Genomic DNA, 13,782 nt, shown 5'->3' with positions numbered 1-13,782 from the left:
CGTAGCCCACAATGTTTCTTGCCATTCCAAATCCTTCAGGAATCCGTAAAAGGAAATGCTGACCTGGATCTATGGAGAAAGAAGGAATCCCTTCAGGATTATTGATGCTGAAGCGAAGACTACTAACACCTTCCTCATCATCCGGATCCTTAGCTGTTACATTGGCAACCATGTGTCCTGGTAGACTTTCTTCTAGAACACTGAAAGCTCTTTGTTTCCTGTTGTAGAAAATGAAGCCACAAATGTGCGGGTTTGAGCAGCTCTTCCTTGTATAAAAGAGAACCGGCATCTTGGGTTAAAAATATCTAGACTCTAGATTATTGTCTCGTTAGTGTGACCAGTGTGAACTTCAGTAGGGGACCTTGAGCCAGTCATTATTTCTCAGCCTAACCTACCTCACAGAGTTGTTGTGAAGATTCATGACCACTACCTTGAGTGCCTTAGACAAAAAGTATGATAAATGAATAAAATCTAGATTTTCTAGTACCAGGACTCACTTTTAACCCCAATTTTAATGTGAGGGCCTGCATTTATTTAGTTTACTTTTCTCTTATTCACAGGTTTTTTTTATGTTTTGAACTGCTCTGAGATCTATGGATGAAGGGTGGCAGACAAATTATTATTAACAATAATAATTATAGCTGTCTGTGTTATTATTCTCTGTTCATGTAGTCTAGCCAAGATGTTTACACGTACTCTGAGCATAAAATTCTGAGATGCATGTAGTAGCTTTTCTACATGGTAGCAAAATAAAACACTTAGGCTATCAGTTGTGATGTGTATGTTTCCTCTTCCACCAAGAGCTTATTATTCTCATCATAGTCTTTAGTGATGCATTTATTAAGAACAACTTATTCAACAAATATAGTTTTATGGGAACCACGAACTTGAAGTTCCCAATACCTTATTACTGTATTCTCAAAGAACTTTGTACGCTACTCTGGGAGCTTTTCAGTTGAAAAATTGGGCAAAAAAGCTTTCATTAAATGATACTTAAATATAAATATTCCTAGCCCCCAGATCCTTGTCTGTCAAGCAACTGCATGAGCACCTTAAATTTCACATACATGGCATCCCAAAATAAGTTTATGTGTCTGACATTTGGATATCTAAAAAAAGCCTGCACTACCCCATATCGTACAACCTATGACTGGAAGGTTGTCTCCTTTGAGATGCAGCAGAATTCTCTCTGTCCCAAAGCATCCTTTTTGAGCAATATGCTTTAATACAGAGGTTTTCATCCACGACCCCCTTGACCAACTGCATTCTTTCTGTGACACCCCTGTGGGGCTCAAGAGCCCAGTTGTGTCACCCCTTGCCTGCAGAGCTGGCAGCCTCTCACCCTTTTTCAAACACCCTTCCTTGTAGAGCATGGGTAGGCAAACTAAGGCCCAGGGGCCGGATCCGGAACAATCCGGCCTGCGGGCGGTCCAGGAATCAGTGTGTTTTTACATGAGTAGAATGTGTCCTTTCATTTAAAATTCTTCCCTGGGTTATTTGTGGGGCCTGCCTGGTGTTTTTACATGAGTAGAATGTGTGCTTTTATTTAAATGCATCTCTGGGTTATTTGTGGGGTATAGGAATTCATTCGTCCCCCCCAAAAAAAATATAGTCTGGCCCCCCACAAGGTCTGAGGGACAGTGGACTGGTCCCCTGCTGAAAAAGTTTGCTGACCCCTGTTGTAGAGTGTTCCCTCAGCCTCGTCTCTTCTTCCCTCTCCTTGGGAGTCCTCAGGGCAGCTGCCACTGCTGCCCTTGGTCTCTGAGCTGTACCCCACCCCCACCCCAAAGATAGGTGCCCCCTTCACACTGCCCCATAGGGACTTGGGAAGCACTCCCCGGCCAGCCCTTGAGGCACCATTCACTTGTGGAGCTTGTAGCCAGGGCTGCTGCAACAAAGGCTGTGCAAGCCTTTGGGAGGCAGAGACGCAAGAGGGCATCAGAGGAAGGAGAGAAGGAAAGAGGGACAGAGGCCAGTGTTGCCTGCGGCACCTCTGGCCATCATTCAAGGCACCCCAGGGTGCCATGGCACACTTTAACATGAGAAGCCCAGGCTGCATTTATGAACTGGTGGAGGGGGTTTACACCACAAAGTAACTTTTGTGCCACACTAGATGACCCACTCATAACACTATCCCATATGTCCTAGTATCGTGACCAGACAAAAAAAAATTATTTGGTGAAAATCACTGTCTAGCATGCGTCCCACATGCTAATCATTGTCAATATATGTAAACACTAATATAGAATTGGGTGTCACTTTTCTGATAAAAATAAGAATGCCTCACAGCTGCTTTTGTAACAACAAAAACAACACCACCATCATCATCATCATCAACAACAAATATCTGGAAAATTCAGTCTTGAATCTGTTTGGCCCTGACATGCTCAACTGAAATAACCTGCCAAATATTGAGCAGAAAACTCAAATTAGTTAATCATTGTGTTGGAACCATCCAAAACTCATGGATCATTAACACTGAAAGGGGACAGTTCCAGATGCCTCCTCCGTATTGAAAGAATTCACAGAAGGCGCAGAGGGCATCTAGTCACATCCACCCACCACCTCACTCCAACCGTTCACACTTTCAGTGGATATCAAAAGGAGTTCTATGTATGTACAGATGTACATAGGTAGAGGTCCTTCTGATGGTGGTTGAATGTGGTGGTGCCGGTGGTTGTGCTAATGAGGTGATCACAAACAGGACAGGGCTTAGACTCATCTATCCCAGCTATGCATGGAGTGGTTTGTGTGAGCTGCCATCCACCTATAAAGCCAAAATACACTGTTTTGATACACCTAGAATTTTTCACTTACATGGTAAAATAAGGTTGTTCATCATTCCTGTTTATGATAGTGACTATCAGAGTCCCGCTGGTATTCCGACCAAGGTGGTCTGTTGCCGTAATGTTTAACATATAGCTGTAAAACCAAAACACCCAAAATGTCACATTGTGGGTTCCATACGACAGATCTCTTCTCTGCTAACAATAATCAATTAAAAAAGCCAAGTTAGGCGCTCATTTAGGGACTACCTACATAATACGTACTCACCTATGTGGATCTTTCTCATAATCAAATACCTTCAAGGAAGAAATGGTTCCAGTTCCCGAAACGGAGAACAGTGGTGATGCTGGGGTCATGGAATACTGAAATAAATGACACAAATTGGGAGATCACAGTACTGCTTTGTTGTGCAATATGAATCAGAGAGATGCAAATGGCTAGTAAATTGTGCTCCATTTGGTAATTCACTCCCTGTTTTCTTTATAGGAAATGCTGCAGAGCCATAATTCCTCCAGCAATTAGCCTGGACAGTCTCACCAGGTTATACCTAATCTCTGCCTTTGTCCCACTGTGTTATATCATCACCTTCATTCTATTTTAACCCTGATTATTTTTCACATGCGCAACATCTTATCTCCACACATACTGTACACCACATAAAAACTGTTGTATTAAGCAATATATAAATTATTAAAATAGATACTGTATAGTAAAAAAAACCCACAACCAATATCAACTTCACACAATCCCATGTGGGATAACTCCTGCTTCCAAGACAGAAACAATAACATCAAACCCTCATGAGATGGGTAGGGAAAGAAGCTGATGCGATAAGAATTCCAAGGAGACCAAAACACATTCTTTGTAAAGAGGTAAGCAAAGAAGCATGTGGTCCTAATATATAGTTGTGTGACCTGCAAAAACTCATTCTTAGTTGTGTTACTTAGGTAATGTTTGGGTATGGAGTGGAAACAAACTTAGGTCAAGAAACTGACTAATAGTTTAGGGTTGCCATACGGCCAGGATTTCTCGAACATATCTGGAATCCAGTGTCTGTGCAGAAATCGGAAAAATGTCCAGGGAAAATCCGGATGTATGGCAGCCCATGTCGGCTGTGCTGTTTTTGCCAATTTTTCATAAAAATAGCTCAACAACTTTGCCAAAAAAGCTTAATATCTTTTCTGTCCTGATTGTCACTGTCGGTAATATGGCAACCCTATCTATCATAGTTTAAGCAGGCCTTAATAGAATTCTTAAGGGCAATAATGTCTCTCTGTCTGGATTCCGGGAAGTCAGAAAACGCTGACAACGTCTTGGCTGAACTAAGACAATGGGCAGGATCCAACCAATTTGTTTCATCAATGCAAGGATTTCCATTTATGCAACAGAAATTCCCACTCTCACCTTCCATTGCATGCCCCATAAATCAGTTCTGAAATTTAAAACCCTATTATTATGGGTCATTTTTTCCCCAGTCAGAGCAATGCACTATAGACTATACCCAAGCATACCAGCTCATGTTATTTTCCTTACTTGTTCTACGTATCTATTTTTAATTTTCATCTGTTGTTATAATTTTTCTCATTATAAAATACACTTTACAAAATGAATTTAACAATCTTTTTTAAAAAGAAGACGTCGTTACTTCCCAACACCTGGAAATCTTCCAGCTACTATCAAGAGGAAAATTATAAGGTATTTGCACAGGAATGTGGACACATCTGAAAAAATGAACCTTTTTTTTTACTCAATCTAGTTTTCTGTGTGATATCTTAATCCCCGTCAAACTGAAAACTATTCCTACTCACCAAAGCTGGACTATGACCATTGTCGCTTTTAATGTTGTTATGTTGTTCCTCCACCCAGCTTGTCATCACAGTAACTCAGTCAATCAATGTCAACAACTTCAATGCTTCAGTGCAATAAGTTTCAGATATGCTGTGTGGCTTTTGATCATTTCTGATTACTGAATTCAGTTGAGAAGCATTTTAACTGTTGTATTTCCTAGAACATTATTTTCTAAAATTAAACTCACATTGACTTACCTCTACAGTAGTGTCTACATTAATTTGGTATATGTTTCCACTTGGTGCTCCTTCAAATTGGTAGATCATAACAGCTGTGGAGATGAAAGTATAATGTGCATTAAATTAAATAGGTTATTATGCAAGCATATAGGTAAGTAGGCCTGAACACATTATGACTTGATGCCTATATAATACCCTGTACAGTGGTACCTCGGGTTACATACGCTTCAGGTTACAGACTCTGCTAACCCAGAAATAGTGCTTCAGGTTAAGAACTTTGCTTCAGGATGAGAACAGAAATCGTGCTCCGGCGGTGCAGCAGCAACAGGAGGCCTCTTTTTTGCATTAAGCAGTAAATAAATTAATTATTTTGCATTGCTAATGACCATGTAAAAAGTGAAAGAGAGAGCAAGTAATATCGCCCTCTTCCTCCTCCTCCTCCTCCTCCTCCTCCTCCTCCTCCTCCACACATCCAGCCTACATGGTTTTGCCCAGCATGCCGGCATTAAGCCAACAGTTTGATTGGAAGATGTAATAATAAAGGGCTTTTAAAATGCTTGCAAAGCTTGCTACTTCGTTTAAGAAGTCTGTTAAGCGTTTATGGAAATGCAGCTTTAAGATGCAGTGTAAAGGACACTGGATGTGAAGCTATACTCAAAAATTGCACCCTCCTTGCAGAGTTCATTCATGTGAAGGATCACTAACAGAACCATCCTATCAGGGCCCAGATTTCAAGGGCCATCATGGTTGGGCACCTGGGGCTTAGAAGGACCCATCATCACTACCCTTTCTGTTAAGTTGTGGGTGAACATATCAGACGACATAGCGAGGAGGAGGAAGAGGGCGATCTTACTTGCTCTCTCTTTCACTTTTTACATGGTCATTAGCAATGCAAAATAATTAATTTATTTACTGCTTAATGCAAAAAAGAGGCTTCTGAGCAGTTTGCAAGCATAAAAACCAATTACACAAACACTAAAATATAAATCTCCATAATTAAAATACAAAATAAAACATTTCCCTTAAAACACTAAAATATAAACTTCCATAATTAAAATGTGCACTAAAGCAATCCCATTAAAACAGCACAGCAATTAAAACAGAAGACTCAGGACAGACATCAAGGGAGTGCCAGATGGGGCCTCCCATATTTAAACAGGGAGAGCATTCCTTAAGTTTGTACTGTATGCATATATTGTATGCTGTCTCTACCCAATGATTAATTCAGAGTAAGACCATACAGTGGTACCTCGGGTTAAGTACTTAATTCGTTCCGGAGGTCCGTTCTTAACCTGAAACTGTTCTTAACCTGTAGCACAACTTCAGCTAATAGGGCCTCCTGTTGCTGCTGCACCGCCGGAGCACGATTTCTGTTCTCATCCTGAAGCAAAGTTCTTAACCCGAGGTACTATTTCTGGGTTAGCAGAGTTTGTAACCTGAAGCGTATGTAACCTGAAGCGTATGTGTCAGAGCTACCCTAGGTCCCAGCTCACAAAGGACCAACGCTGCTTCGTTGTTAAGTATAAAAGTCTTTATTGAAGTTCAGTTTCACTTCCAGAGCCGCAGCGCGCAGCTCCACGTCTTAAGTGTCAGACCACTGATGCTCCGTCTGAGTCTCCTCCCCCTTGGCACCAATTTAAGATTCTAGCCTTGCTCCACCTTCTCCGCTGCTCCTTCCTCCTCTGGGTCCGCCTGCCCGCCGGGGTTCCGCCCTTTCTAGCCTCTTCTCCCGCTGATTCCCCTGAGCCTTCTCCCTCCCTCCGGCGGGCTTTAGGAGCTGGTTCCCCATCCGGGTCTCCTGCTGTTCCGCGCGCCTGCACATTTGAACTTGGCGCGCGCGCCCAGCCAGCAGCTTTCCTCCTGACCGTTTCACTGCTGCTGCCACTGCTTCCCCCTTCGGGGGGGGGGGCTAGCTGCAACTGACCTCCCTTCCGTTCCTCCACTCTCCGATGGAGGCGTGGTCAGCCCTGACTCCCTCTCTGGAGGAGACGCTGGCCCTGACACATGTGACTCTTCCCCCCCACTACGCTCTGGTGGGGAAACTGGTCCCGATCCTCCACTGCTGCTTTGGGGTTCCCCTCTGGCTCCTTGTTTCTGGTGCGTCCCCCCTGGGACCCCCCTTGCCCTGACCATCGGCGCCCCCTTCTGGGAATCTTCTGATTCACTGGAGAAGCTCATGGAATCTCTCGGGCCACTGTCATACTCCCCTACGCTGCCCTCAGATTCTTCCCCTTCGCTCTCCCAATCCTCTCTCCCCAGTGCTCCTGCTCCTGATTCCCTGACAGTATGTAACCCAAGGTACCACTGTACATGCAAATGTACACAGGCAGTGGCGTAGGAAGCCGCTTGGGCACCTGGAGAGGCAAACATGATGTGCACCCGGGGGTGGGGTGATCCGCCCACGGAGACACGCCGATCCTCCTGGGGGTGCCAGCGCAGCCCATCAATCATGCGAATATGCCCGGTGTGCAGCACTGGCCACCAGGGACGCGAGCACTGCCCGCTGGGGGTGCATTCCCCCAGCCAGCGCAACCCGATGGGTGTATTTGCGCGACCAGCGGGCGGATTTTCACGACGATCACAAAAATCTGCTTGCCGGGGGGATTTAGTTACCCCCCCGGGCATGACACCCGGAGTGGACTGCACACACCCACCCCATGACACCCCTGTACACAGGTTCAGTACATACGGAGCTAATCTGTGGAAGTTGGGAGTGGGTACAGTTGGCATGACACCTCACCTACTCCAAATGTTCAAACCACATGGTTTTGGACTGTGTGAAAGCGGGTGAAAACCTTCCAATGTGGAGATGCCTTGCTTGCCTTCAGAGAGAAGTACCCATTGTGTATTTCCATGAACAGGACCAGCACTACCATTAGGCAGAATGAAATGACCACCTCCAGCGGTGGCCCGTACCGTTTCACTGCCTGAGGCAAAACAGGAAGGTGCTGCCCTTCATTAACCACAAACCCTAACATTTGGGACCCCCCCCAACCTGTGCCAAAGTTTTGCCGTGAAAATCCCACATTTTGAAGCACCCCCCCAAAAAAACCCCTAAGTAAATAGGTTTAAGGTGCTGGTTTTAACCTTTAAAGCCCTATACAGCCTAGGACCCTCGTACCTACGGGACTGCCTCTCCCGGTATGTCCCACAGAGGAACTTACAGTCTTCAAACAAAAACATCTTGAAGGTCCCAGACCACAGAGAGGTTAGGCTGGTCTCAACTAGAGTCAGGGCTTTTTCGGCTGTGGCTCCGATCTGGTGGAACACTCTGTCACAAGAGACTAGGGCCCTGCTGGACTTAAAATCTTTCCGCAGGGCCTGCAAGACAGAGCTGTTCCACCAGGCCTTTGGCCAGGACACAGCCTGACTCCCTCCTTTGGCAATCTTCACAGAACTCTAGCCCAGTGGTTGCCATCAATTTGATTTGAATTAATTTTATAATGAAATGATTTTAGAATGTTGTATTATTTTATTGTTGTTAGCCACCCCGAGCCCGGCTTCGGCTGGGGAGGGCGGGATATAAATAAAACTTATTATTATTATTATTATTATTATTATTATTATTATTATTATTATTAAATGATATTCAAAACAGGGGTTGTTGGTATCACCCAAGAACCCAACATTGTCTAATTCACTCCAAACCAGTGCCAAGGTTTGGCAATTATTTTGCAGCGTTTTGCAGATGGCTTCTGGCGAGTTCTCATGAGAACTTGTGAGATCTCACTGGAAGAAGTCACTGGCGTGCGACCCCAGTGATGGCGGGGAGCGGGCACCCCGTAGGATTCTGCCAATCAAAGTGGCTGCTTCAGCCCACTCCATGTGTGAGCTGGCCCTGACCACATCAAGCAGGAGTTGCTGGGGGGCCAGCACTGTGAACCCACTGGCTGTTCCCCCTGAGCCTCTGACCACCCCAACTTTAGGAGGATAGAGCTGTGTGAGATGCATGGCCTGTTTGGACGCCTCCCCCCAGCCCTCTGAAACCTGGCGGCAGCCATCAGGTGTGCTATCCTGTTACTATCAGCATTGAAATAGCATTCAATTGCCAATCCAATCAGCTTCTGCACATAGAATGGAGAGGTGGTGTTTTAAAATCATTATTTCATTTATATATCATCTTTCCTCCAAGGAACTCAAGGTGGCGTCCGTCGTCTAGGGCAGCAAAATGCCTTGGGTCAGCAATGCGCATGAATCATTGCCTGCGGGTGGGCTCCCTTCCAATCACAAGGCAGATGCAAACCTAGTGGTGCCTTCAGACTGGGACTTCGGGGCAGATGTCCAAGGCCCCATTCAACAGAATGAAGAGGGGGGCCACCAGATCAGTGGAAACATTATGGGGGTGAAGGCAGGGGAGATTTTTACTATTACAAGTCTAATAGTAACGTTTTTCAGGTGTAGGTGAAGTCTTCTTCCAGTGGACGTGAGCTATCAGTAGTGTAGTAAACACTCTTTTTATTTCAAGCAAATGACTTACTTTGATATTTCAGATTGCCTAGAAACATTGGAGGTTCAGGTATATCCAGAACTTGGATTGTCAGTATTTGTAGGTCATTTGCCCCAGCTTCGTCATAAGCAAGGATCTGTAATTCAAATCGATGTGGCATAGCTTCATAATCTGGAACAGGGTCTCCAGTGGTAACAACCTAAAATAAAAACGAGTAATTATTAGCAAACATTGGGTTAGACCCAGAATAAGTGAGTTGCAATTAGTTCCTAATGAAATCGATGGTACTCATGTTAATTATTATTTGATATAAAAATGGAAAATGTAATGCTGGCGATCAGCAAAAGAGGTTTAAGGACTCTCTCAAGGCAAATCTAAAAAAATGTAGTATAAACACCGACAACTGGGAAACACTGGCCTGCGAGCGCTCCAGTTGGAGAACAGCCTTTACCAAAGGTGTCATGGGCTTTGAAGACACTCAAACTCAGGGCAAAAGGGAGAAACATGCTAAGAGGAAGGCATGCTTGGCAAATCCACACCGTGATAAGCTCCCGTCCAGAAACCCCATTGTGAAAACCCCAGAAATTCCCCATTGTGGAAGGACGTGTGGATCCAGAATTGGCCTCCACTGTTAAAACCGTGTATGTGGAAGACAATCTTACTCGGCTATGAGTGATCGCCAAAGAAGAAGATTATTATTAAAGGAAAAAAAGTTATTGATGTTATAACAGTATCCTCCACCACCAGAATCTGACGGGCAAGATTTTGAGACTAAGCAAATATTTACCTGGTACAGAATTGTAGATCTAGGGTTGATAGCAAAAGCTTGTGTGAGTGGGTTTGAGTTTATTATCTTAGGATATCCGCTTGCCACTGAAACATTTGGGGTTAAATCAACACTGAAAGTATACACCACAGTACCAGCTGGAGAATTTTCTGTTACATTGGCTGTATCAGGTAAGCCAGAAAAACTCAGTGTTCTTCCCCCTGCAGATTACAGGGAATCAAAGCATATATTGTTCAGAAATATTATTTTTAAGTGCAGACTGGTCGACAACGTACACTTTGTCTTAACAGTATCTTCCCATGAAATAGAAACCACTTTGCTTTCTAACTATATCCATCTGTCTACCTTAAGCTTTATGACTGCAAAAACATTAACCCATTCATAGCACAAAAAATGTAGTTTTTCTCAATCCAGTATCATTCATGCTTATGTTCAATATGCTGCTTTCAATCCATATAGATTCTAGATCTTGCTGTCCACAAAAGTGGACATGGTTATTTGATGTGCCTTTGAAAACCATTCCCTTAATTAGGTTACCCACATATTTTCCTCCCTGGAGATGTGCCAGGTGAGTGAAGTGGCGCTTGCGATCTTGGTATATGCCCACCTATAATATCACTGTGCAGGTGTGGACACACACACACACACACACATTGCTGGGACTGCCTACATCTATTTTCAAATGCACACATTGTTGGGTAATACAGAATCAATCTACAATGAGCTTTTATTTTTGGAATCTGTGAAACCAGTTTATCAATAAGTGCTTTTCAGGGGCAAAAAATATGCAATAGATCTAAATTATATGTGTACTACATAGGGCAGTAAAAATACTCAGTCTCCATTGATTCTAGAATAAAATGTTGTTGTGTGCAACCTAAATGCTGCATCTAGTCAAATGGCCTTTCTAAATAATCTATATCAAACAGCTAATATAATTATAGCAACAATAAAATCAATATCAACAGCAAATAGAGGGGAAACCATGCAATCAATCCCCACGTAAAAGCAAGTAAGTCAGTTAGTCATCCCCAAATATTTTTTTAAAAAAGAAATTATTTACTAACATTTAAAACACACACACATACACACACGAGAGAGAGAGAGAGAGAGAGAGAGAGAGAGAGGGAGGTATGAAGTACTTATCACATTCATTTCCCTCTAGTCTACAGTCAACACTGAGCTGCATTTATCTCACACCCCACATCCTATAACAAGGTCATTCCCAGTAAGCAATGCATCCGTCTTTACTTCCCCTGTTTGCAATTGTGCACTATAAGTCCATAGCAAAACCACTAGGGAGTCACTGTCTAGTTCAGGATGGGCAGAAGCTGGACTGCGGTCCTTAGTGTGCCACCGACAAATTTATGGTAAATCACCTAGCACCTGCTGATGTACTTTCAGAGAACACTGTGGTGGGCCTTGACCTGATTCAAAAAGGCACTGTCTTATGTTCTTAAGCAAGAATATGAAGCAAAAATATTTTTTACACTGATTAGTTATAGCTTAATTCAAGAAGTGGTCTGCAAGACCTAGCCATTCCGTCTGTGGCTTCACTTCCTTGCCTGTCCCAGGGAAAGCAATTAGACTTGAAAACAGCCTCCCAATTGAAGGAGGGGTCACAGTTAGGGAAGAGAGAGTGAACCCCATCAATTAAGCCTTAACTGTTAAAAAGATATTTAGCACATTCCCTTTCATAGAAGAAAATCAAAGAGAGACTCTGAAAGACTGGGCTTTGGTCTACTGATTACCAGAATATTAAAGATTTACTGAGAACAATCAAAATAGTGTTCCATATTTAATCTAGGAATAAAATCATGTCCTTACCATATATTTCTCCTAACAAAAGAAGGAGGCAAAAGCACAGCATGTCCCGAGTCTTTCTTTGAATGTGGCCATCCATGATCAAACTGAGATATCTTTCTCCTAGCCTACTTCAATCTCATTGCTCAATTTCTTCCTTATCATGGAGAAGTGACAAATCAAACAAAGATTCTGCTGTAGCTAGGAGAGTTTCTAAAACATCAGTCTGTTTACCATCTTGTGAATGGCTCACTGATAACAATCCATCACAAAGTTAGTGATCCTCATAAAGTAGTAATGAAAGGAGGAGGGCAGAAGATTTTAGAAAGTTTACAGGTAGCCAGAATTCATTATCTCAATGGCCTCTTTTCAGTCTTAAACAACATGGAGAAATTCACATGGCAAAAACTGGGAATGTAAGATATGGTTCTACTAAAACAGGCTTACAGAATCAGTTTTATTTATGCTTATCATTATTATAGCTTTTAAAAAGATATTTGATAGTTCTTATAAGCAGTATTTAATGCCAACAGGATAAATAAAATCTATAATATTAGTTTGGGGTAGTAGAATGTTGGGTAATCTCAATGCTGAGTTTATGTACTGCTGGTGGCAATGGTTTAAAATCAAATTGGCATGGGCAACTGTAATAAATAAGAGAATTTATGGGGGGGTTGTATATTTTATGCCACTGTATCTATTTCTTCTCTTTCTAGGGTATATGAAGGATCTCATGGATGAAGAGAGTGCTTTTGAAAAAAAGAGTGGTAGAATAGATTCCCCAAAACAGACAAACATACAAATATTTGTATTCCACCTTTCCACAGTTCAAACCATGCTCAAGGTGGCCGACAACATGAAAAAATGCATGCAGTTCTTTAGGTAAAGGTAAAGGTACCCCTGCCCGTACGGGCCAGTCGTGTCCGACTCTAGGGTTGCGTGCTCATCTCGCTCTAGAGGCCATGAGCCGGCGCCGTCCGAAGACACTTCCGGGTCACGTGGCCAGCGTGACAAAGCTGCAGCTGGCGAGCCAGCACCAGCGCACCACACGGAAAAGCCGTTTACCTTCCCGCTATAAAGCGGTACCTATTTATCTACTTGCACTTAAGAGTGCTTTCGAACTGCTAGGTGGGCAGGAGCTGGGACCGAACGACGGGAGCTCACCCCGCCGCGGGGATTCGAACCGCCGACCATACGATCGGCAAGTCCTAGGCGCTGAGGTTTTACCCACAGCGCCACCCGCGTCCCTACCCACCCGCATCCCTACAGTTCTTTACTGCATGTTTTATTTCATAATTTAAAGTAATGGATGTATTTTTCCCATTTAAACACTTATACAAATACAGCCTAACCATGGTTCACTTAATGCCTCTTATCAGTGGTATTAGGCAAGAACTTCAGTGCTTTACAATGCAGGCAGTGGATGGGAAGAGTATTCTAATAGTTCACAGGTCTCATTAACAAGGCTTCCCCTAAGGAATGCTTGGAACTGAGGTTTACTGAAGGTGCTGGGAATTGCAGCTGTTACCAGTAAACTACACTTGCCTCATACCAGTCCAGATCAGTGGTCCATTTAGCGCAGTGATGTTGTTGTTGTTTCCTCATAGCACTAAATCTGAGTGATTAAGTATAGGTATAGCTTAATTTTAGAACATACAATTTAGAATCTAGATATCTTCTGTTCCTCAAGATTTCCCCCCATTCTCGCAACTCTTTCCATATTCTTTGTTGAATCTTAATTCTAGGCTTGGGCTAGAAAGATTGTAGGACTTGAATATAAGGCAGGATCCAACCAGAGAATTTGAACAGAGGCCGTAGACGCAGCTAGACATGCCCTGTAAAAAGGTCAAACGAAGAACTCCAGGAATAGAGCTCTTGGCTTCCTTTCTTAAATGTGAACTTAGAAAATCATGCTGCCTTTAAATTCCCAC

The 13,782-nt window shown here is 43.3% G+C and overlaps 1 protein-coding gene across 3 annotated transcripts in view; it reads right to left on the bottom strand.

Annotated features, from left to right (window-relative positions):
- The window catches only part of CDHR3 (cadherin related family member 3), a 29,865-nt gene extending 17,514 nt beyond the window's left edge, over positions 1-12,351 (bottom strand). The window contains exons 1-7 of one of the 3 annotated variants that reach the window (XR_014539388.1): positions 11,876-12,351; positions 10,049-10,248; positions 9,292-9,460; positions 4,833-4,906; positions 3,055-3,149; positions 2,818-2,922; positions 64-218 (exon numbers count right to left, since the gene is read on the bottom strand). Coding sequence is in view for 1 of the 3 variants with exons in the window: in XM_083575038.1 (XP_083431164.1) it covers positions 64-218; positions 2,818-2,922; positions 3,055-3,149; positions 4,833-4,906; positions 9,292-9,460; positions 10,049-10,248; positions 11,876-11,951 (874 nt within the window). In the remaining 2 variants the exon portion in view is untranslated. The remainder of the gene's footprint in view (positions 1-63; positions 219-2,817; positions 2,923-3,054; positions 3,150-4,832; positions 4,907-9,291; positions 9,461-10,048; positions 10,249-11,875) is intronic. The other 2 variants (XR_014539389.1, XM_083575038.1) reach the window with 2 other exon arrangements.
- Between the last annotated feature and the right edge of the window lie 1,431 nt (positions 12,352-13,782).

The sequence above is a fragment of the Podarcis filfolensis genome (genome assembly GCF_964270895.1).
Source record: "Podarcis filfolensis genome assembly, chromosome: 10".
In the NCBI taxonomy this organism is placed as follows: Eukaryota; Metazoa; Chordata; class Lepidosauria; order Squamata; family Lacertidae; genus Podarcis; species Podarcis filfolensis.
The sequence above is the reverse complement of the archived record's forward strand: the minus strand, read 5'-3'. Positions and strand labels throughout refer to the sequence as shown.